A 24,528-nucleotide genomic window follows, 5' to 3' on the forward strand; every position below is an offset into this window, starting at 1 on the left:
TCCTGGGCGGGCGATCCCGGCGGTTCTCGGGCCGCCATTGGCGGCAGCGCCAGTTCCGCCACGCTCCTTCCGGCTCGCGGGGCAGGCGAGGGAGGCGCCGGGACGTGGAGGAGGCCGGTGCCGCCAGTGCCTGCGGTCCCCGGGCCGCCCAGCATGGCATGCCCGTGACCAGCGGGTATCTCGTGCCCGTGCGCGGCCACGCCTGTGCCCGTGCGCGGCGGGGAGAGCGCGGGGGCGGCCGCAGGTGGGTGCGCGGGGCTGGGACGGAGCGGAGCGGGGCTGAGCGCGGGGGAAGCCGCGGGTGCGGGGCAGGGCGGCGGCGGGGACCGGCCCGGGAGACCGGCTGGGGGGGGCCTGGCTGGAGGGACCGGCTGGGGGGGCCTGGCTGGAGGGACTGGCTGGTGGGACTCGCCGGGGGGACCGGCCGGAGGGACCGGCAGGTGGGGACCGGCCGGGGGTCGCTGCCGGCGCCGCGCTCCGGGAGGAGCCGTGCCCGGTGCTGGGGGCAGGGACCTGGTCTTGGCCGCGGGAGAGGCGAGTCACGAGCCCTCGTGTCACGGGCTTCCTCATTTCCGCGAGCGCGCACTGGAGCGGGTTGCCCGGAGAGGCTGTGGAGTCTCCCGCGCCGGGGATGTTTCAGAGCCGCCCCGGCGCCATCCTGTGCACGGTGCTCTGGGACGGCCCTGCCTGTGCGAGGAGGTTGGACCAAATGAGCCCCTGTGGTCCCCTCCAGCCTGACCGACTCTGTGATTTCGCCGTTTCTAAACCTTTTCTGGTGCCTGGCCCCGCGGCGAGCAGAGCCCCGGTGGGCAGCCGAGAGCGGTCGCGGTGGACTCAGCGGGGGTGCGGGGAGATCGGCAGGTTCAGTTCAACGGGGTCTGTGTCCGGCTGTAGCCAACCGATTATTTAATTGGGAGTCTGCCGGCTGCCTTCCGCCAGTATCTGGAGCTTTACCGAATCTGGCGGGAGGAGATGCAGGGGGGAATCTGTTGCGGTGTTCTAGTTGGGTGGTGTTATCGTTGAGTGTTTTGTATGTGATTTCAGCATGAACCTGAAAGCCCGATCTTCTAGGTTTTGTTATTATTATCTTCTTCATACAGCCTCATTGGTTGGATCTCACATAGGCTGTCTGGCTTTCCTCCTTCTGTGAAGTTGCAGCTTAGCATTATTAAACACTTTCAGGTTCTCAGCTAAAGTAGCACTAGAAAGATAACTATTAAGATTAAGGCAGTTGAAGAAACAGAGCCTGACTAATCACAGTAGCTTTTTCCTGCAAACTCTTCACACGAAAGCTGTGAAGAGGATTGATTAGAGGCCTGATAAATATTTTTCTGCTGACTGGCTTCTCAGTGCAATGCAAGCAGTCCTTTGTGTCTGAAACTTACTTCAGTGTTCAGCTTGCTGGACTCTGATCTGGCAGCTAATTAGTATGCTCAGCAGCAAAACTTTTTGTGGTCCCATGCAAAAACTCAGAAAATTCTGAGTCCAAAATGGGCCTAGTGAATTGCCTTGGCCACACAAGAGATTCAGATTCAGTGTCTCTTGGGACCTATGAGTTGTTTCTAGATTTTGACTTCTCCTTTTTGCACTCAGGACCAAGGAAGTGGCTAATCATTGACTCCATGAACCTGAAGTGAGTTTGCAGGAGGGTGAAACAGTTAGTCCTCTGTGTTCTTTGTGGCTTGTGTCCAGGATGTCATCACATTGCCATACCTCTACCGTGCTGCTGGTCTTTATGGCCCTGGCTGTAGTGGGGGCTGAGCAGTCTGAAGAGAGGAGCTGTGATGTGATTGGTGATGAAAGCAGTGAGTCACAAATGGAGAGAGCCCTGCTGAAGAAACTGGAGCCCCTGAGCCACATGAGGTACAGTACAACACCCTGCAGGCCCTGGGGCTGTGCAGTGCCTGCCCGAGGGCCAAGAGGAGGGGAAGATTTGGGGTTAGATTGCAGAATGGGCTCCCCTCTCTATGGACCCTTAACTCTTCCCCGTCTGATGTGCCTGCTGCTCTGAGCATTGTTCTTTGTAACCCAATGGGCTGTCTCTTCTGTCCTCTGCCTGCTGCAGGTTTAACGTGACTGTGGAGAAAGGCAAAACAGAAAACTATGTCTACCAGTTCAGGGTGTGCAGAGAGGTCAACAGCACCTCGCACGATTATGGTGGCCTGGTGCAAACAGATAGACAGAATGGAAAGACCACAGTGATAGGAAGAATCAATGAAACCCAAGTCTTCAATGGAAGTAAGATTCCACTCCACTCTTTTCTTACTCAGTAGCTGCCTTTTGCCTCCTGATCTGGATTTGCAGCCGGTATGTTTCTCCCCTGCCAGGTGACTGGATCATGCTGATTTATAAAGGAGGTGATTCATATGGCAGTCACTGCAGTGGTGAGAAGAGACGAGCTGTGATAATGATTTCTTGCAAGCGGGGAGTTACAGCGGTGAGTGACACAGGAGGTGGGAGAGAATCAGGAGGCTGCCAAACGAGTAGTTATTTGTGAGCAGAGGGCTTTGAGGGGGCAGCAAGGTATCCTTCAGGGTCTGTTGCCTATCTGCACCAACAGTGATTAAAACTGTCTCCTGGTGAAGTTCAATGTGCCCTGGGCATGTTTTCACGACTTAACTTTTCCCAAATTGCAGAGTTCATTCAGCATTATTTCAGAAGAACGGGAAAAGGAGCAGGAGTGTTTCTACCTCTTTGAGATGGACAGCAGTGTGGCTTGTCCAGCTGAGAATTCCCACCTCAGCGTTGGCTCCATTCTACTGATCACGTGAGTCATTGGAAGAGCTGTTTGTGCCTAGGCCATGATCTCCAGTGCTATTTAGAAACATGGCAAATGCTGCAGTAGACTAACGAATTGTAGTAGACCTACCCACAGCCACCATTAGATGTTACTATGCCTCTGAGCTTTATGGACAAAAGCTCTTGTTCAAAGCATGATGCAGGGCTACTCTGTTCCATGTAAACAGTCTCCTTCATAGCTTGCAGACAAGTGCACTTAAACATGGAAGATGTGACTTCCTAAAAATGTACGATGACTCTTTGCTAGAGCTTGGAATTGAGACCAGGAGTCTTGACTCATTTTCTGTGTTTGTGCTTAGAAGCACTGCTTTACATGATGCTGCTAAAACATTTATACTAGCAGATGGATAATTTGGGGACCTCTTTTTGTCTGTTTTCTGTTTATAGCTCTGCTCTTGAGTGGTGCTCAGCTACTTGCTCTAATGCCAATATGAGGCAGGTAGCTGTCTTGGAAGAGATTGTAAGATTTCCTCAGCTTTGCTTTTTATTTTTTTGGGTTTTTTAAATTCTGCCTTCCAGGTTGGCCTCACTAATTGCAGTCTACATCATTGGTGGGTTCCTTTACCAGCGCCTTGTAGTGGGAGCAAAGGGCATGGAGCAGTTTCCTCACTTTGCCTTCTGGCAAGATCTGGGCAATTTGGTGGCGGTGAGTGAAAATCCCTGTATAATCCCAGCCTGGCCCCTGTATTAGGAGAAAATGGCAGACTATGTCTCTTGGGTAGACCTATTGCCAGGGTGATGAACCTTGAAGCAGAAGAGGGATATGTGTTTCATTTTTCTGGAGTATTCTATTTTTGAATCCTTGCTGGTCCTTAACAAACTAGAAAACATGTTCATTAGGGGTTAATGCTTTCCAGATAGAAAATGTTCGCCTGGGGCCTGTGAAATGCTCATGTCCAACCTCCCTGAAATCCTTCCTTGGTTATTGTAGGCAGTGCCATTTATCCTTCATGCTTGCCTTGGCCTGATATTGCTGCATACAGTCAATCCATATGGCCAGAGCTTTCAAGGCCAAGCAGGATGTTTTTATGTCAAGACAGCTTTTGGGGACGTCCTGGGTAGCACAGGGATGGCATAATCCCTTTAAAAGCCATCCCTTAGCAGCAAAAGGAGCTGCTTTGCTTTGGATGCTGCGTCAGGTGCACACAGTCTGATGCTGGTGCCATGTCCTGTGCTTGTAGGATGGCTGTGACTTTGTCTGCCGGTCCAAGCCTCGAAATGCACCGGCCGCGTACCGCGGTGTGGGGGACGACCAGCTGGGTGACGAGTCAGAAGAACGGGATGACCACTTGCTACCAATGTGACAGGCTTTCCACCACAATTTCTTTTCTCCCCATCTCCCCAGTGCTTGTTTAGCCGGGTGCCTCCCAGCCAGTTCTCCTCTCACTTCTGATTTTCTTTACACTGCTTCTGCTGTCTCTGGTGTGTCAAGTCCCATGGATGCCTCTGATGTGAATAGCATTAGTCCCTGATGGCATGTCTTATTTTGAAAATGCCACAAAGCTGGGACAGAAGTGCTGAGAGTAAGGAGTGCAAGAAAGCAATTGAGTGTTCAGCACTGAGCAGGAATAGATGAATCACCAAAAGGAAAAAAGGGCCATGGATGGGTACAGAAAGGGGAAGGAAAAAAGGCCGTGGGTTAAAACAGCTGACACTCTAAAAGGGATATTTTGTGTCTTTTTATTTTTTCCCTAGGGTTTACAGGATCTATAATACACTGGAATTATTTTTCTTTAAATGCATTTTCAGCTTTTCTAGCTTCTGCACTGGTACAGTTTCTGCCGGCATAACTGGCTCAGAGTGCTCTGTGCCAGACTCTGGGGGTGGAAGAGGCATTAGCACCTCTGCAGTCTTTTGTTTTACTAATGGCAAAGTATTGAGAGGTATGCACCAGTTTCCTTCAACTGCTGTAAAGGGATGCATGCCAGCCTCTCAGTCTGGAGAGGGGCAATGCTAAAAAAATATGAGTTAAGTATAGTCTCATGACATCAGTTCAGTCAAAATACTGTCTCAGTCTTCTCAATCATTGAGAAGCAAAAGGAAATGATGTGCTGCTAAGGAAAAGGAGCATTTGCTGAAACTGAAACTGACATCAAGACAAAATGAGACAAGTAGCTGCTACTTGAGTTCTGGTACAAGCTTCCCGAGGTGACAGCCCATGCAGCTCAGTCACTGTCAGCGTTCTGATTCTGTGCTCTCCAGAAGTTTGTTGTTTGGCAGAGGGTTTTTCTGTGAAGCTATCAGAATTTATTTTTATATAACAGGAACCACAGAAGCCCAGGAGAAGAATGGTAACACATTAAAAACTGCATAGGGGATTCTTGCACTTATATGGTGAGCTTTCATACATCACCATCCCCTTAAGCATGGTGCAGGCCACTCTAACACACTTGCCCTGTGCAGCTGGTACTTACATACTGCCACTGTCTGGGAGTGAGACCTTGTGCGGCCCTGCTGAAAAGCAGGTAGAGCTGAGTTGTAGACTTACTGGGAACCTTCAGGAACTTGGCACCTTGATTCTGATTCTTAATTGTTTTTTATTTGAGAGGCTACACTCTGAGCAATCCCATTCTACCCTATTGTAGACTGGCAAGAGAACTGCCCTCAGTCTTGAGGGCAGAGACTCTGAATAAGCGAGCCACTACTGTTAACAGCAGAGTAGAGACAGGATTCATGTATTTTTAATGCTGTCTGAGTAACAACATTGAGAGGAAAGGGGTAGCCCTGCTTTTTTGCTGGGTTTGGAGTGGGCAAACAATTCCTGCTTCCTTTGACTTTTGTTACAGTCTCAATCTTTCTCATAACATGGGAAAAATAGGAAGTCTATTGTTACTGGTTTTCATGGTGGTGTTTGAGGTAATTTTTTTTGTACAAAACACAACTTTCAAAAATAAAGTGACCAAAAAACTTGTGTTGTGCTGTAACAGGAGCTTGCTTTGGTGCCAGAGCATCATTCTTACTCAAAGCTGAAAGGTCCGTAGTGTGCCTCTTGTGCTTGAACTGCTCGTGCCAGTAATGAATCTGTTTCTGTCAGTTCATGGTTTTGGCTGCTACCTTCTTCATTCCAGTTTCCGTTGGGCTTAAGAGGGAAGGCTGTGCACATCTTTCAAAACTGAAGCTTTAAAAGCTTAGGTAGTTTTGGATGGATGGATGGCTTATGCTCTATTTTTCTGCAGGAACAAAACCCAAGAGTAACTTTGTGATGAAGGTTGTACTTCTCAAAGTCTCTTGACATGTGGGTTCAGAAGGTGGGTTAAAAAGCAGCTAGACCTGCAAAGCCTCATTGAGCATCTTTTTATTAAGAACACTGAACACGAAGAATTGAAGCCTTCCCATTTGACTGAAATCAGTCCTCAGAAGTAGCTAGCAGCACTGGCAGGCTCGCTGCCTGACCACCCTGCCAAAGATCAAACTACACAGGAGTTCTATCACACCCAGCCTCCTACGGATAAAATGGTTTAAGGGTACACTTCTGTGCTGATTCGAACCTTCCCCTTCCCTGCCCTCAGGTTACATCAGACAAAATAGTGTTACCAGGGTGCAAGCAAGCTTCCTTTGGACCTGTTTTCATTCATGAAGCATCAGAAGTCTTCCCTCCCAGAAGCAAGGATGTCGTGAAAGTGAGATTACCAGCACAGTTAAGACTGCAAGGAAGCTGCTGCCACATTTATCCTTCTACTAAGTACTTCCTTTCCTCTTTTTTCTAACAGGCGTTAAGAAAGAGCTCATTCCAGAGATCTCTGTGTTTTTCTAACTATGCTATTAGGCCTTCTCCCATGTCAGTACAGCTTTCCTGCAACAGTAGGTGCTTTCCACATAGAACAGTCTTACGTTTCACTCTTAATTTTCATGTGAAACTTCGGAAAACAGAAAAGCTGAGACCCGTGCTTTACAACACCATTTTCCTCTCAGGTATTTGGCTCTAGAGGGCACTTAACCTCTTCATAGTTTGTGCAATTCCTTCAGGTTTTTTGCCTATGTGTGTGAAGCAGAAGTGCTTCTGGCAGAGAAGAACTCTGCCCAGGTTTTCAGCTTTGGCAATTTGGTTACAGAACTTCAGAATACCACATCTGGTCCTTAAAAAACCCCTAAAAACCAAACCTAGAGGGGCTGAACAGGAGGAACTCAGTCTATAACATAAATTCTACCCTTTAGAAATGAGAAGTAACATTAAAGGATTAGTATTCAGTTGTGGCAGGGTGTGTGTTTGACTTTTTTAACTGAGGAAAAGAAATACTTGTTTTATAACACTAACAGGCAATACAATCCTGCCAGTTTACACTTTGTCCCATAAGCTCTCCTGAGGATAATGAAGACAGACACAAAAAGAATACGAAATGGTAAGAAAACATATACAAAAAAAAAAACCACAGCCCACTTCATGAAGAGCCTTGAGCCTTGGTGCTTCTGGAGACTGCTTTGGATCTGTAAAATATGCCCTAGCACAATGGGAAGACAAACCTAGTGCCGTAAGGTTCCCTAATGTAAGACAATCCCCTTCCCCTTCGATTTTCCCATCACTTTGTCATGAGTATGACTGATTCTGAGAGGAGCACCTGGAGTGAATAGCTGCCACAACACTTTAGCTTTACTGTCTCCTGTAGACATGCAGAGTGAAGGTGAGCTCCTATTGCCTTCAAGTTTGGTATGTGTGCTGGAATGGCTATTAAGCCCAGTTAAGGAGCAGCACAGGTATTTTTAAAAGTGGAAAAGTAGCAGCCCCTTTTGCTCAAATTCTTGTTTGTCCACCTCTGTCACTTGGAATTTGCTAGCTACCTTTCAAAAAACCCCAAGCACAGGTACTCCCAATGTCCATGTGGGGCCAGCTCTTCTTTTGCCACAAGTTCTGGCAGTGATACCCAAAACTATTATCTAGCAGACCTGATGTGGCAAAAAGGGGTGAGGACTGTTCCCTTTCGGAAGTCTTCTAAGATAGCAGGAGATCCCCTTCACATCTTCATGTGGTCTATAAGGGAGTCATATTCGAAATCAGAAAAGGAGAGTTGTTTAAAGGCCCCAGGTGGCAGTTTTCCTCAACCTCATAGCACCATTAAGAGACCAAGACATGGGCTTGTGCATGGCAGAATCCATCAGTTAAATTCCTCCTCATTCTTGAATATAAGACCACAGGGGACTATCCCATTCTTCCCCACCCCAGTGGGATGCTCCAAAACTGGCAGTTGCCCTGGGGTCAGAGCAAAAGTGAGACCTGTGGCTTCAGAGCTTTAGGTCTCCTTGAGGACATTGATCTTGGCACAGATCTTGAGAGCTGGTCCCAGCTTGATGTTCATGGCACTCATGAGATGTTCCTCCTTCAGAAGTAACAGGGCCTGACCATCAATTTCCTGTGACCGAAACTCCTCAGCAATCTCCTGGCACCCTGTGAAACACGAAAAAAAGAGCATGTGAGAAACATTAAGTGCCCTTGGGCACTCCCATGCTTCTACTCTTTGCACCTCTGACAGGTACAGAAAAGCAAGATGGGAATCTAACCAACCCCCCTCCCCACTCTAGTCCTCAGTCTCCCTGAGCACACAGGCTACTTGAGAAATAAATCTTGAGAATTCATCTGTATGACTACTCCAATTCAGAAACATGCACAAAAGCACTCGGCATCTTTCTTTCCAGAAAGCACTACCACTTTCTTTTCAGAAAGAGAGCCAACAGATCTCCTCATGCTACTGGATCACAAGAGTGCAGCAGAGGATCTGAACTTCACCTTGCAGTGATGCAATGAACTCGTACACTTCCTCCACACTCCAACGACTAGGATTGCTGGACAGGAAAACTGGGTTGATGCCATGTAGATCTGGGGTAGGTGGGGCCATACTAGAGTTTGCCAGATCCCTCTCTCCATGACTGGCCCTTACTGACAGGGGTCCTGGAGATGTAGGGGACAAGGCTTCATCATAGCTGGAGTTATCAGAGCCTCGACTTGAGTCTTCCTGGCCCTACAAGCCGATAGGAAGGAAAGAAAACAAAAGGTGGTTTGTAAGAAATTGACAATTACTAGATGCAAAATAAGACATTGGGAACAGCAGAGGTTGTCCCAACAGTCTGAACAACTGTCTCAGGCTGTTGGTCCAGGGGCAGCTGACACAAGAGCTCCTTCACATCAGCACTGAAGCTCATTTGATTCTTCTATAATCTGATTCCAGTCAGTGGAAGACTGCTAATCAAAGTGCATTGTTTTCTACCAAAGGCTATCAGCTGATCTCATTCACTGAGACCTTTGAGACACACAGGGAAGCGAACACAGAGTGAAAAGAACAAGTACAAACATAAATCCACTTTTCTGCAGTCAATGAATGATTGGAACAGCTCCTGTGCATTATATAACGAGTGTGTCACACATTCTGTGACAAAGAGGTACATCCAAGCAATCACAAATTTTACAGAGACCTGCCCTGACAGGACTATGTCCTTACCCTATGGCGTTTGCCCTGGATCTTTGTTCGAGCAATTTCGGAGCTGCTGCGCCGTGGTCCCCGTCGGCGCACACGAGCATAGTTAGCCTCCTGAAATTCCTTCATTTTCTTTCTCTGCAGCCGGAATTGATGGCTGCAGCTGACATTGTACCTCAAATAAGCAGAAGCAGAGCAGCAGTTAGGAAATAACAACTATCTAAACCTACTACTTCTCCTTGCTCTAGATGGGGATAAAACTCCTCTTTACCATCAAGTTCTGTTCCTCCTCCTTTTAAGACATCCCCTTGGAAGGAACCAGTCCAGACTTCTGACACAAGCAATATTTGGACACCAGAGTCTTGATCTAACATCTGAAGGGTCAATTAAGTCATTCCCCTAAGGGAAAAAAGACCCATAACAAGCACTCTGCTATCAACAGGAGGCAGCAATGACTAGTCTATTATCTCCCCATTTTTTTCCCAAATGCTCCCTTATGTCTTTGTCAGTGCCAATGCATCAGGCAGTGACCAGTATGCATTTATTTAGTCAGTCAAATATACATTTCACTTAAGAAGTTTTTTGTAGCCCCAGTGCTTTCCCCTTCCCACTTAATTTGCTGAGCAAGACAGAAATCCTGTTTATATTCAACACCACATCAACCTCTCTGGACCTAGAAGTATTTAAAAATCATTTAGAGTCCTAAAGGATCTTTGTGGCCAGTACATTCCATGGAGGGTCAATCAGATGTACTGAAGTGTTGGAAACTACTTGGATAAGGGGCACATGCCCAATTTCAGAAAATATGTAGTCAAAAATAAGGAAAATGACATCTTGCTAATATTACCTTTTAGCACAGGTCATGGAACAAAACCTCTTGGAGCCACGGAATTGGGTTGCAGGGGCGTACTTTCCACAATATTCACACTTCAACAAGTTTGCCTTCTTATCAAGCTCTAGTGAGACAGAGACACACAGCAGCTGATGATCTGAACTGAGGCACATCACACACACAAATGACTCCCCATTCCACTGCTCTTCCTCTGAGCAGACAGATTCCAAGCACTATTTTCTACTGAATCTAGTAACTAGTTAGCTTGGAGAAGAAGCTTGGAAAAGAGAAACAGGAAGCTCCACTAATTAGGACTCCAGGATATTGAACAGAACAGGTTTTTTCTCCTTCTCACTACTGTTTCACAGAATAATCAAAAAAACCCATATCCCTCACATTCTCCAAAGCCATGGATGAAATCTCCATCACTACATTTTCTGTCAACACATCCTTCACAGTCATTAGAGACAGGTACAGTTCAGATTATCCTGTTTATTACTGACACAGGATGTGTTAGATCATATTGACAACAACAAAAAATACTGTCTTCTAGCACTCAAGGAAGGAGATTCTAGGTCCACAGCTTGAATCTCTAAGAGTTAGCAAGAAGAGACACAAGTCCATAATGTATAAAGTTAGTAGTAGAGTATCAGAGAGCAGGAACTTTGAGTAACACTAGCTAGGCCTCCTGGTGCTGAAACTCACCCATGGAAGCACTGTCCCCTCCCAGAGAATTGCTGGACAGGTTTTCATTCTGGCCAGAAGGAACCTCCTCCTGCAGTGGTTTCTCAGATTCTTTCAGCAGCTGAGAACAACCCACCTGGATAGGAAGAGAATGAGTTGGACCCATAAGTAAAGGATTCTCTGTGTTCACAACCCACTGCAAGGTATATGCAGCTTAAAATTCAGCTCAGAAGAATCTCTGCTTAATAGGGAAGGAGAGATGCTGAAGAAAGTAATTAGTCCTTCCTGACTCACAGGCTTGGCTGTTCATTCAAAGATCCCCAAGTTCTATCTGCCTGGAATAGCCTGGAATTCCATGTAACTGTATTGCCCCTTATTTGCTTCAACTTCACTGAGTGTTCAAAAGGCATCTTTCCCTCACTAAAAATCAGTGAGAAGAACCTCCTTACAATTCCCACATAAATTATTGCTTTGGGGACTACTGGATTAAACGGTTGCTGTAATACTTGTTTTACTCCTTCCAACTTGTTCTCTTTAATGACACCTCTTAATGCCTTTCTTCTTTCATAACACCTCCCTCCCTTTCCCCTCCTCTTCACTCCCTGTGTCTTAGGCTAGAAATGCTAAGCTGGAATATGGGGAAAGATGCTCCTATGCAAAGATGGAAGCCCACTACCCTCCCATGAAGCTGCTTATAGCTTCCTTCCCCACAACAAAAAATCCCTACTGGAAAAGGCTCTGCTCCTTCCTGGATGACAAAGCCTTCAATGATGTGTGTGAGGATCTGGGGCTTGACGATGGCTTGCGGGGGTTTGGAGTCTCCCATCTGACGTGAAACCATTGCCAGGTTTGGGGTGGAAGCAGAGGTGGGGGCAACTGAGGCTCCTTCACTTGACATGGTATTTGGAGTTGCATTGGCAGCAGTGTCAGAATTATCTGGAAAGTTAACAGCACAAGAGCCAGTTACCTTTGCTCCACCTTCTTCAAATGAAATACGAGATCAGATCATTAGCACACACAAGCAGAGTTCTCCTTTGTACCTCACCTCCAAGGCCACTCTTCTCCTCCATGTTTTTGGGGCTGTCTGTTACAGGAGAGGACCTGGCAGGCAGGAGTGCAGTGACATTTGGCGACTCCTCCTTCTCCTCCTCTGACTCTGCCTTGCGCTTTACTGCTAAGGTCTGAGATTTGCCCTGCATGAATAAAGAGGAACACGTAAGCAGACAGAAAAGCTCCAAAGCAAAGAACCAGACAGATCAGAGGCAAAAAGAAAGATGTATCCTGCTGCATCATACCTGATTTCTAGCCTGGTTCCTTCTGGAGATGCCCCTAGCTCCTTCACAGTACATACCTGTACTTAGGAGCATTTGCGTAGCAAGGAACAAAGCTTGAGAATACTTGCTACCATACCACGGACTAGGACCTGGTGTCCCAATTCATGCTGATACATGGGTATAATATCAAGACAATATGTGAACCTCAAAGGATTGTTCCAGGAAGAATGAAATGGAATGACATTCATTTCCAAACAGGCTTTTGGCTAAATCAGATCAGTTTTAACAAGAGAGTCAAAAGAGCAGGGGACACATGTTCCTTATGAGCAGAATGGGCCCCCACTCTAATTATAAGACAAATCCTGTGACACCCCCCTGAAGAAGCAGACAGAGTCTGGAAACAATCTCAGCAACTGCCTAAGGAACTGTTCAAGGCCAGGCTGGAGGGAGTTCTGAGCAACCTGGTCTAGTGAAAGGCGGGGGGGTTGGAACTAGATGATCTTTAAGGTTCTTTCCAACTCAGTTTATGATTCTGTGATCTGAGCTGGCAAAGTGCTGTTGTCTCAAGGATTTAGGCAGGCCCTAGCCAGACAATTCACAACAGCACAGATGAGGCCTGTGGAACATGAGCCATCTTTGTTTTCCTCTGCATAGCCTGTTGCTAGGAGACCCTCTGAGGCCCAGTCAGTGGCTGCTATTATACACCAAGGGGTCTGTGACCCAGAAGAATCCATGCTGGATCAGTTCATGGAAAGTGGCTGCCTGTGGGAAAGACCCACATTGGAGAAGTTTGTGAAGGACCGTATCCCGTGGGAGGGATCCCGTGCTGTAGCAAAGGAAAAGCATGAGGAAGAGACAAAAACTTGAGAAGTGACCATAACCCCCATTTCCTGTCCTCCTGCACTGCTCAGGGGGAGAAGGTAGAAGAGTCAGGAGTGAAGCCTGAGCCTGTGAAGAAGGGATTAGGCATTTTTTAGGTTTGTTCTTATATTCGATTACCCTACACTGATTAATTGACAGTAAATTAAATTGATTTCTCTAAATTGAGTTTGTTTTGCTGGTTACAGTAATTGGCAAATGATCTCCATGTCCTTAACCCACAAGCTTTTCACTTTATTTTTCTCCTCCTGTCCTGTTCTGAAGGGGGAGTGACAGAGCAGCAACTTGGTGGTCTCACCCAGCAGCCAGTCAAGGTCAACCCACCCCACTGTTACATAAGATACTTAGCATGTGATGTGGGCACCTGTCCCATTTAGGGCAGGGGCTGAGTCTCACCCGTTTACTTCATGAAAGCCTTTGAATGATAATGTGGAAGAGACATGCTTGTAGTCAGTAACCTCAGGAGCTGGACTGGAATTACTGTTTTTGAGAGTGAACAAAGTCTACACATCCCTTTCCCCAAGCCCCTTACCCATCTCATCCCACTGACCTGGGCCTGGACTGCGATTGGTGTCCTAGGAATGAACAAAGAGAATCCATATGCTATTCTCCTTCTCAATGGTATCACTTACTGGCAACTGGACAGACTGCATGTAGAATGCTGCTGGCATCTGAGCTACAACTGGAGAGGAAGCTGGGCTCTTCACCATGTGGGCTGTGCCTTGAACTTGTGCCAAATTCACCCCTGTGGTGAGAGGGGGAGCTTCCTGTGAGGATGCTGAAGCTGAAGATGATGATGGGGAAGCAGCATGGGTTTGGGAAACAGGCTGGACTACAGCTGGCATTGCCCTGGATGTAGGCACTGCTGCAGCAATCTGAGCCAAACCCAGTGCCTGGGCTTGGCCCGAGCCCTGCTGCCGGGTGCCCACTACCTGCACTGGAATGTGTGGCGGAGGCTGCTGCATTGCTGACATTTTGGCAGGCCCAAGTTGAGGTGGTTTGATGGGGGTGACCAGAGATTTTGACTGAATTGGAATAGGTGACTTGGTGGCTGGCTGGCAAGGACTGTCCTGCTGGAGCTGCAAATGCTGTGGTTGGGACTGCAACATAGGTTGCACCACAAGGGTCTGAGCCTGCGGCTGGTTCTGAGGTGGAGCCTGCTGCTGTGGAGGTTGAGCTTGCTGCTGCTGTTGGGTCAGAGATGCTGCTTGCTGCTGTTGCTGCTGCTGGGCCAGTTGAAGATGGGTGGCTGTATGGAGGAGCTGGGACTGGCGGTGCTGGAACTGCTGCTGGTGATGAATGGCTATTTGCTGCTGGATCACCACCTGCTTCTGCAAATGGATCTGCTGCTGCTGCTGGATCAGTGAGTGTGGCTGGATCTGCGTATATGTTGCTATACAAACACAGAGTGAGAAAAAACATAGCACAAAAGTTAACAGCAGTGCAGCTGGGAACAACAAAAACAAGGCAGGCAGCCACAGCACTCGTTTGAAACATTAAGCTCCAAAATGACTTACAGTGTATTGGCAGAGGACTTGAGAGACTAAATCAACTTCTCACGCTAATAGGGAGGGGCATAACCCCTCAAGACAAGGGGTTTCTGAGAGCAGAGAAGCTAGGAGGTGTGTTGGAAAACCTCTCACCATCAGGCTTTCAAAAGATATTCTTGCAAAAGCCCAGTGGTCTCAAAGAGAAAAAGCAGGTATGCACTTACCTGAGCTTATCAAGGTCTGGCTGGGTGCTGGTGTAGCAGTCCTGGTCAGATTCATGCCCACCGTTTGCTGTCCACTGCCGTCTGTTTCACCCTTCTTTGTGGCTGCATTCTCTGTCTCTGTCTGGCTTCCCTGGCTGACAGTCACGGCCTGGGCAGCTGCTACTGGTAATGGCTGAACCACCCCTGTGCCCTTCCTTTGGCAACTGCCAGCAGCACCTGTTGAGGGGGTCTGGCTCAATCCCATTGAGGTCTGGCTCCCACCACTTGCCACCACACCCCCCGAGGCACCATTGCTGCCTGTTGCTCCCTGGCTCAGGTTGAGGGACTGGCCTGCAGTGCCAGAGGAGGCCTGAGCCACTGCCACAGTCTGGCCCGTGCTGGTAGCCTGTGGTAAGCCTGAAGCCTGGGAGCTTCCTGGCAGAGCTGCCTTCTGAGCAGAGGCTTGGAGCTGGGTGTTAGTGGTGGAAGTCTGCTGGCTCCTCACAGCCAAGTTCTGCACCTAGAAACAAACATACAAAACAGAATCCATTTGTCTTTATACATGTTACTTGCTGTGAGTTTGACAGAGAATGTGTAAGCAACTGGCATACAGGCTAATGTGATGCCTTAAGTCTCGTGTGAAGAGCTGTCTGACACTGCAGGGTAAAGCTTAGGCATGGCCCTCCCCAGGAAGCACATTATCCTGAACTCCCTCCTTCTCCATCTCTGATGGAAATGAAAGACCTCAGGTCACTTTGAGAACAGGATTTAAGGACACCATCTTTCTACAAGGCATGGCACAGCCTTCAGACCTGCCTGCCATATCTTTGCATTAGTACAACCCAGACTAGCATGGCTCTAAAAGCACTGACAAACCCCTTTAAAAATCAGTCATTCCTTTTCAATTTTTGTCCCATCTGCCTCCTGCCCCTGTGCTGGGCTTTCCACTCAGCACGCCCACAGATCTACTCATGCCCAAAACCCCTTCCGATTTCACCAGTTCCTCTGTGATTTGGTGCTGCCATCCTCTGTAGTTACTCCTCCTCCAAATGCAATGTTATCTTCAAAGTCTGATCATGGCTGACTTTTCTTCAAAGGAAGTGCTCCAGACAAGAAAAATACCAAGTAACTGAAAACCCCAAGAATGACTGAGATAGGACAAGGTAAATGAAAATCCAAGGCAGCTCCCTGACCTGCAGAATTACTTACAGATGAATGCAGGAGCTGAGACCTTGTGGCCTGTTCAGTCTTTCGCATCTTTACAACAAAAAATCAACTGTGTGAAGGAATACTACCTCTGGCAAAGACTTTAAACTGAAGAGTGACTGAAAACTGGACACAGAACTCAACAGTTCTTTTTGGACAAGGACAATCATGAAACTGCAAAGATGGGATTGATCCAGCCTATGGCTCACATCATAAATTTTAAAGCAGAAATTAATCCCATCTCTGGAGGCAAAAAGCAAACATGAAAACATGGTGGCAAAAGAGAACAGAATCTCCTGCCTGCACAGTGACTAGTTGGGGATTAAATAAAGATGATCTGCTGTACAGAGACATCTTGAGACAAAAAACAGAGTGTGGGGTGACAGAAAGCAGGAGGAAGGGAGGACTCTGGGAGGGAGTGTCACTGACCTGGTCTGTGTCTGCATGGACCCCAGGAGACTGAGTGGGTGGTACCTCCTGCTGGACAGCAGCCACAGCCCCATTGGGCATCAGGATGAGTTGGGAGGCAAGAGGCACATTGCGGCCCAGGGTCCGGTTTACCTGCAACAGGTTCCCCAGCTGTGGCTGTTGAGGGTCAGGTCATGTGGAATGAAAGAAATGGAGGGGAAGAGAAAGACAATGAACCGCAAGGAAACAGATTACTAACAAACACTGGACTGCAATGTCACAAAACCACCAACCCTCCCTGCACTGTGACACTAAACATAACCCTCAGGAGAAGGAAACTGGGAACAGTTGCCTTGTGGAAACAAGCACTCTTCTATCAAACATGGGACTGGGGCCAACTCCCAGCCTGCCTGAGGCTACCTAAAACACTGGGGTGTCGTTGAATTTTCAGGTGTATATCAGGGACTGGCTGGGAAATGGTGATAAACAACATACATCCAAGAGCAGGGTTGCTTGAGAAGAAGGGGATTACAATCTATTTCTGAAGTCAACTGAGACACAGAATATATTTTTTAAGTAGGTAACCAAGCTCCAGACTAACCATAGAGTCAAGGCTAGTGTTTTCTATTTAGCTGCACTTCAAAGCAACTAAAGGGATGATTATTTGTTCACATTGATTTAATTTTCTAGACTTATATCCCTGAGCTCAGCAGCAGCAGAAGAGTAATTTACCACATAGCTGTTCCAGCACAGAACCAGAAAAGTAGCTTTATTTCTGAGCTGTACTGAAGTCTAGGACATGTATTTCACACTTGCACTCTTGTGAGAATTGCTATGGGATCTTCAACATCTATGCAGAGCAGAGACAGTTGTTAACATTCTCACCAGAGCCACACAATATAAAGCTCATCTACCCTCAAAAGCAGAGCCCAGAGTCAAACTTGTGGTATCAGAAACAAGAACTTTCCATATGATTTTAAAATATACTGCAATATCCTTAAAGCTGGAGTTAGTCCATAGGTGTTGGCAATCCCAAGCAGTGAGACACTGAAGTGGCTAGTAACAGATCCATGGTCAGGACACATTTTGCATGCACATCTCTTACCCGAAGATACATCTGGGCCTGTGACTGGTTGAGAGGTGGTGAGGTGGTATTCCCAAGGAGCACAGACTGTGTCAGGGTTGTGGCGCTGGGAGAACTCACACTCTGTGACCGACTGAGCAGCTGAGCAGCTGATGTGGTGGCTAGGTTGATCTTAGAACAGAAAAAAGCTCCAAATCATATATGAAGACATACAGACCAAGAAATAAGTACAAATTCACTTAGTGGGGTACAGCCAGAACAGACATTTTACTGGTTTTCCCTCTATCCCACAGGAGATGACAAGGAAAGGGCTCATCTTAGAGGCTGCGCAATCTAAACTAGCCAAAGCCCTGGATACTAACCTCATTCATATGCTGAGCTTGAGTATCACTGTTAACATGCAACTGCAATAAGAGATCCAAAAAAAAATACATCATTTTCTCCAGCCTCACAAGTACAGGTAGAAAACCCACGAAACCTTTTCTACCCCACCAACTCATCTACTCTAAACAAATCCAAGCTCCTCAATACTCACTTCAAAACAGACATTCTCTCATTCAATAAACTACTACTCTGCCCAAGACAAAAAGAGATGCCCTTGCAAGCAGCTCATGACTTCTCAGAAGTCCTGATCCTTTTCTAGTTCATGACAACGTATTCCCAAAGTCTCAGCAAACAGAGATCCATGTCTAACCTATCCAGCTAGGAGGCCTCTTGCACTCAGAAACCTTATCTGGTCTCCTTAACCCCACCAATAATGACAGCACCCCAGATTCTCTAAGTTGTTCGCGTCTTGTGGATTCCCAGCATTCTTAGAAGCTGTGTGGCTGACTGCTAGACTTGAAGACAAAGAGTAGAAAGAACAAGGTGGGGAATGTGAGGGAGGCTTTAATATATATGAGGCAATAGTTACACTTACAGAAGCCTGGGTGGTGGTGGTGGACTGTTGAGAGGTGCTAGTGTTAGGGGAGCTGGCTTGTCTACTGGCTGCAATTGTAGCCTGCAAGAAAGATTGACACAGAAATGAGTGCCTGGAACAAACTTTTCAATCCAGCTCGATTATTTAGCTTTATCAGAACACCTAGTCCCTTACCCTGACAGTGTATGACTTCAAGTCCTTCCACCCAGGGGTACACATCCTATGGCTCCCCAGCTTGTCCTGCTACACGCTGCAACCCTCACCCTGATGCTGAAATCCACTGTTAAGGCTCAGACATTCCATGCAGTATTAGCAATTTGCTGGGCCAACTAGGCAGTTTAATAACAATGCAATGATAGAACTCCAAGTAACAAATTTCAGATTAGAGCTCATACCATTTGTGATGGAATATAAATATTGATTTATTTATTTCCCCCTCTCTGATCCCATGGGAATTCTTCTGTATGTGTTCAGGTAGTTTTCTAACTAGGATTTGTGCAAAACTGATGAGAGGTTTCTATTCCTTCAATACTGTAAGACTGCAGGTAGGTATTCTAAGAACAACTACATCCTGGATTAACTGTCAAGGAGTTCAGCTACTGGGTTATTGTTACACAAACAGAATGGTATTCACATCACACATAATCTATCTTCAACTGATATTGAAGTCTGATAGGTGAGCAAAGTTGATAAAGAAAACAAAACATTCAGCAGTTAAACATCAGAAAATATCTTGATTCATATTGATCTGTATTTGTCTCAATTACAAAGACAGTCTCCTGGCTGGACAAGATCCACCCCAGATCCCTCTTGCTGGTGAGGAAAACATGAGCTATTAAGTTTGAAGACAGAAAATTCAGAGGCTACTGCCTGAAATTTCAGTCAAAAAACCCCATGTTTATTCTCAGAGAAGTAACAATCTACTGTTCCCTTTAATACAGTTTTTAAACACAGCTGCATCCACTACTGATTTAACCATCCATCTTTTATTTAAAGAAGGTGCAGGGGGTAGTCATAGGCCTCTGCAGTGCAAGTACCCTGATGGGGATGCCAAATTTTATCTTCCCCTGCTCTGTACCTGAAAAACAAATGAATCTTTGCATCAAGCTTCCAGTTTGTATTAACTCTAAACAATGTGTTCAGGGACTTGTCTCATTGGGAATCAGGATGACCTCGAGGCACAAGGCCTCGAGAAAAGAAAAGAAACTCTATAAGAAAAGAAACTCTGGATCTTCCCCAGAAAATGATCCAACTCCTCTCCTGCCTCTTGGCAACTCACCTGCTGGACGGCAGCCAGGCTGTGAAGCTGGGCACTGTTAAACTGCTGCTGGAGCATAAACTGGTGGAAGTACTGGGCTGCATTGGGCTGTCTCTGGAGTGCTTGCAGGGCCTAGATAAAGACGAAAACCCAATTGTCAAAAATTGTGTGTCCTTGAAATGTGATTGAAGAGAGCAATGAATAAGTAAGTAACAGCCATAAGAACATCCCTAGGCCACATGAAAAAAGCATGCACTAGATTAGCACATCAAAATCCATAGTACAGTTACAAATTTGGTAAGACTGAATCAATCCCAGGTGTATTCCAGGAGAGTAGAAAGCACACTTGCAAAAGCTTAATAAACTCCAGGAATGTGGGAATGTGTGTGCTCACACAGGCAGACAAGTGTTCCTGTGTAGCGTGTGTCATGGCTAGGCTTCGAGAAGGAAGATTTGGACAGGGCTCTACCCACGTGGGTGTGTCCTTTGAGCCTGCACAGTGAATTTTTTAGGTGAGGCACAGTGTGCACAGAACTGGCCCCACCCTTTGCTCCTGAGGTTCATCTGCCACAGCCGAGCGAGCTTGGATGGTGACAGTGAAGTCCTCAGGACTAGAACCTACAGCCCCTGGTATTCCCAGGAGATCTCCTATCCAAGTACTAACCAGGGCTGACCCTGCTTAGCTTTTGAGATCTGACAGGATTGGGTGTCAGGGTCGCAGGGAGAGTACAAAGGAACTGGGATGGTAAACTGAGTGACTTGCTCTAGAACAGCAGGCTAATATGTACTATTGGATCACAGTACAGATTAAATCTAAGAGGCTGGACACTGAAGGAGTAACCTGTAAGACATGAAGACTCAGGCTATAAGAATTCAGGCCTAGCATAAGAATTTCTAAATCTGAAAACATGACAGCTCCCTGAGCATGCTCTCACCTGGACACATGACAACTCAGAGGAACAGAAAAAAATTCTCCATCACCTTCCATTGAGGCACTTGCTATCCCAGAACATAACTGAGTCTCACCTGTACTGCCTGTCGCTCGTAGAGAGACATCTGTGCTATCTGAGGACGGGTGCTTCCTCCAGAGCTGGAGCTCCCGCTCGTGGAGTTGGAGTTCTGCTCACTTTCAGTCTCCATGGTGACAGGATCCCAGGAACTCAGGCTGAGCTGGACTCTAGATCTACATTCAGACTGTTGGAAACCAAGTCAGGCTAGAGAAAAAAACAAACTGTATTTCACTACATTACAGTTTTTTACTGGAATATCTCAATACCAGGCTCTGTGCACAGCTTTGCTACATCACAGGGACCAGGGAAATCAGGGTTGTGAAATCACCCAGAAATTATATTCACAGTTTAAATCTTTTATGACCGCAGTCAGAGATGTAATACACACATTCTCATATTTTTATTGCCATGCTACAGCTGGATGCTACAGCACCCTGAACTCATAAAAAGGTAGTGAAGGAGCAGCTGCAGCTCATTCAGACAACCATTTCTTTAGAGACCTGACTACCTCTCCTTCAAGAGGCACTAGTGAACTACTGAGATAAATTCCACTGTGCTTCCAGTCCTCCACTGCACTTTGGCAACTCCTGATCCTCTCTTCCTCCAGTCCCTCAACTCCACTGCCCTACTGCAGATATACCAACTCTGTCCCTCCTTCTCCTAGCTTAGCCCCTATCCCTCAACCCTTTCTTTCTTTCTCTGGTCCCATGGACTTTCCAGCTACTTGTTGCTCTGGACAGATCTTAACTTGAATATTAGACTAGAAGTTGGTATCAGTGGTGGCAAGTTGTTTTCAGGAGGAATGGAGCCAGAAGCAGAGTGGATGAAGTGTTCACTGGCAACTCTTGTAAGGCAAAAGTTGCTGAAGAGATCATGCAGAACCCAGGAGATCTTCCAGCAGCAGGGAGATGAGTTGCAGTGAATTGCAGGACTGAGAAAGGACTGGAGAAGGCCTGACTGAAGAGAGTGCTTAGCAGAAGAGCAATGCATGGAGATGATTAGGGAGTCTCCTGCAGCAAGAAACATGAGATACACAAGGAGTACTGGCAGGAAGAATTAAGAGTCAGGAAAGGGAGGAAAATTGATTATTCAACAGAATTCCACTGGGAAAAAAATCTGACTTTTTAGAAGGATATAATTCTATGTAAGATTTTTTTTAAAGTTTGTAATAGTCTTATCACTGACAGCCTATTTATTTCCAAAACACCAGCTGGCTCCTCTGTAGCATATCTGAGAAACTTCTAAATGACACCCCTCTAAATGAGCTTCCAGAAGGCCAGAGCACCCGCACAACCTCTTTATCTAGCTCTTTTTAAATTCAGAGTTTTTGAGTTTCACAACCTTCACCAAAAAACATTTTCCTGGTGTATAAACAAACAGACAGTGCTTCAGAAAAAGAGGTGTGACAATAGTCTCCACCGACAACTTTTTAAATTCTGAAATAGTGTTAAGGGCAGCAGATGACTTTAAAGTAGGGCAACATCATTAACACTGCAGAGAATGGCTGGCTAAATCAAAGAATTGCTGTTTCAAACCTGCTCCTCAAAATCTGGAAAATTCTTTAATTGGCAAGCAGAGAACTGTTGCTCCAGTCCTGTCTTCCACATACACCTTTACTTCTGTCCTGCCTTTGAGTCCTGCCCAGTAATCTCCCTGCTAATCCAACACTGGCTTCCTGCACTGCAGAGGCCATCAGTTAATTGTGCCCTGAAGTCATCTTCTCAACTAAGACATACCTCCTCCTAACTGGTCACTACTGTCTTCAGGCACAACTCTACCACATCCAGAAACAGTTGGTCAATAAACCTATCTAGAATAACACAGCTCTGGAGAAGCAACTGCCTTGAAGATCTTTCCCAGAGTGCAACACCACAAAAATTAAATGAAGCCTGAAAATAAACAAACTGAGAAGGCAGAGAACACAGACTTTTTGAAAGAAAAGTGATGGATAAATAAAGTACCCTGAATGAAGTTAAAACACAAGTGAAGCTCCACATTACACCAAGTTCTCTGGTAGCTCAGCTGCCATTAGGAGACAATTTATGTTCCCTTGCCCACCCTCAAGCTCCCTGTGCAGATTCCTCCCAGCGTTTACCTTAATTCTGGAGCTTGTTACATCAACTTGTTAACTCTGTGGAAAAGGGATACTGAACATAATTTTCTGCCGTATCAGTGAGCTGAAGTACCTTACTTATGCCACAAGTGTCAGTGAGAGAAAAGAATGTAACTAATGTTCAGCCTTACCCTCAACAGCAGCAACAGGGGAAACCTGGCTTCTGGCTTGGTGCTCTGCTCCACCAATCTGTGTTTCCTCAGTAAACAGCACCACCGATTACTAAGATTTCCAGCATTTTTGAAAATTCCATATTGATCTAGATCTTATTAAAATCAGGTCCTAGCACAAACAGAATCTTACTGAAACACCTCTGGTATGAGAGACATCGAAAAATTTTGGTCTCTGTGTAGGCAGAAGGCCTTTTGGAGACACAGAAATATACTCTCCCTTTGCAGAAGGGCAGTAAGAATTTTAAATCACTCACAGCAAGCAGTTATCCAGCAAAACCTTTTCCAAATACAAAAGTGAAAAGGCACAGTATTTCCCCAAGCAAGTTCATCTAAGGATGCAGCTCCATGTTAGTGTAACCCGATCCAAACACAGGCCATTTCCACACAAAATAGCAAATTACACCCTCTCCCCTTCTGCAAGAGCATCTTCCAGCACCTTCCTCTTACAAAAATCTAGTGATCACTGGGCTATCACATCACTTGACTCATCTAGCTGCTCCATGAGACAGATAACCTACTAAAAATTAATAAACCATGTGTTTTTCAAACAAACAAAAACCCATAATAACAATGTAGCCTTTACTTGAAATTAACCTTTGAACAACAGCTAGAACTGCACCCCTAAAAGGCAGACACGGAAGAATACAAAGGCCCATTTAGTAACACGGCAGCAATGATGGCACAGCAGAAAGGAAGAGAAGGGAGAAAACTGGCTCAGGCAGCAGTACAAGCATGAGAACATGGACCAGTTCAGAGCCTAATCCACACTGCTATTCGTAGCACCCACCGAGAACACCACAGGTGGCCCATCTACGAGTTCCTGGCCTTTCTCCAGTACAAGAGCAGAGACCTACTCTTGTCATCGAACGCTTGGTAGGAGGAAGAAAAGTTTTACTTGCTCACCCCATCCATTCCCCCGGCACACGACTGCTACCTGCTGAAAAATTTCTCCCCTTCTAACTGGTTTTGTTACTTTATCCTTGGGAAACTAAGGGAACAAGTAAGATTTGCACAGGTTTACCCTACAGCTTTGGGGCAGAAAAATCAGTGACCAGGAGTCCAGCGCAGCCCCCGCTGTTACCGCACGGTCCCACAGCAGCTTCCGAGCTCCCCGAGCATTGGCGCGAAGCTGCCGGGACACGCCACCTCTGCTCCGAGATACTCTAGGAACAGCAGTAGGTGCGATGCTGGAGCGCTGCAGGACCCCCGCCCCACCTGGTCCCCTCCCCGCCGTGCACAGCCCGCCCGTCCCCGGCCGCGGAGGCAGGAAGGGAGGCTGGCAGGGGGCAGGGGGCACCCAGGCCGCCGGCAACTCCGGCAGCTAAATTCATTCATCCGGCACAGCGTGCGGGCGCCCTGCCCACCGCCCGCAGCCCCGCCGCGGCGGGATGCGGGATGCGCCGCAGGATGCCCGAAGCCGGGCGGGGGCTGCGCAGGGGAGCTACCCGGGGCTGGGCCGGGCAGACAATGGCTGCACCGTCGCCGCTGTCAAGTTCCATCCCGAGCCAGCTCCAGGGAACTCTCTGCGCCGCGGCCGCCGCGCCCCGGGCCCCGTCTCACCTGCGGCCGCCGCGGCACTGCCCTGTCCCGCTCAGCTCCGCTCCGCGCCGCCTCCCCGCCCGCGGTGCCCGCGATGCCCGCAGTGCCGGCGCTCCTGAGCCACCGCTCCGCCGCCGCCGCCGCCGCCCGACACGCCCCCCGCGCGCGGGCAGCCGGGCCGGGCCCGCCGAGCGGGCGGGGCGGGGCGGGGCGGGGCGGGCGGAACGCGGGCTCCGGTGTCGGGCGGGCTGTG

The 24,528-nt window shown here is 47.3% G+C and overlaps 2 protein-coding genes across 4 annotated transcripts; one reads left to right on the top strand and one right to left on the bottom strand.

The window, feature by feature from the left end:
- M6PR (mannose-6-phosphate receptor, cation dependent) lies at positions 1-5,710 on the top strand. 2 transcript variants are annotated; one of them, XM_071557492.1, is made up of 7 exons: positions 1-244; positions 1,693-1,863; positions 2,066-2,238; positions 2,328-2,437; positions 2,637-2,767; positions 3,319-3,445; positions 3,981-5,710. In XM_071557492.1, exons 1-7 carry the CDS (start codon positions 159-161, stop codon positions 4,101-4,103), a joined length of 921 nt encoding a protein of 306 aa, XP_071413593.1. In that variant the 5' UTR covers positions 1-158; the 3' UTR covers positions 4,104-5,710. The 2 variants fall into 2 exon arrangements, with proteins under 2 accessions (XP_071413593.1, XP_071413600.1); XM_071557499.1 differs by having other exon boundaries at positions 153-244; positions 1,594-1,863.
- A 369-nt stretch (positions 5,711-6,079) lies between these two features.
- PHC1 (polyhomeotic homolog 1) lies at positions 6,080-24,513 on the bottom strand. Of its 2 annotated transcripts, XM_071557471.1 has the most exons (16): positions 24,297-24,513; positions 20,467-20,654; positions 19,462-19,572; positions 18,183-18,263; positions 17,626-17,667; positions 17,285-17,434; positions 16,201-16,356; positions 14,587-15,085; positions 13,505-14,265; positions 11,765-11,912; positions 11,447-11,655; positions 10,741-10,855; positions 10,051-10,159; positions 9,228-9,378; positions 8,519-8,750; positions 6,080-8,179 (listed from the first exon to the last, which is right to left on the bottom strand). In XM_071557471.1, exons 2-16 carry the CDS (start codon positions 20,578-20,580, stop codon positions 8,025-8,027), a joined length of 3,033 nt encoding a protein of 1,010 aa, XP_071413572.1. In that variant the 5' UTR covers positions 20,581-20,654; positions 24,297-24,513; the 3' UTR covers positions 6,080-8,024. The 2 variants fall into 2 exon arrangements, with proteins under 2 accessions (XP_071413572.1, XP_071413582.1); XM_071557481.1 differs by lacking the exon at positions 17,626-17,667 and having other exon boundaries at positions 24,297-24,512.
- Between the last annotated feature and the right edge of the window lie 15 nt (positions 24,514-24,528).

The sequence above is a fragment of the Pithys albifrons genome, chromosome 1 (assembly GCF_047495875.1).
Source record: "Pithys albifrons albifrons isolate INPA30051 chromosome 1, PitAlb_v1, whole genome shotgun sequence".
NCBI classification, from domain to species: domain Eukaryota; kingdom Metazoa; phylum Chordata; class Aves; order Passeriformes; family Thamnophilidae; genus Pithys; species Pithys albifrons.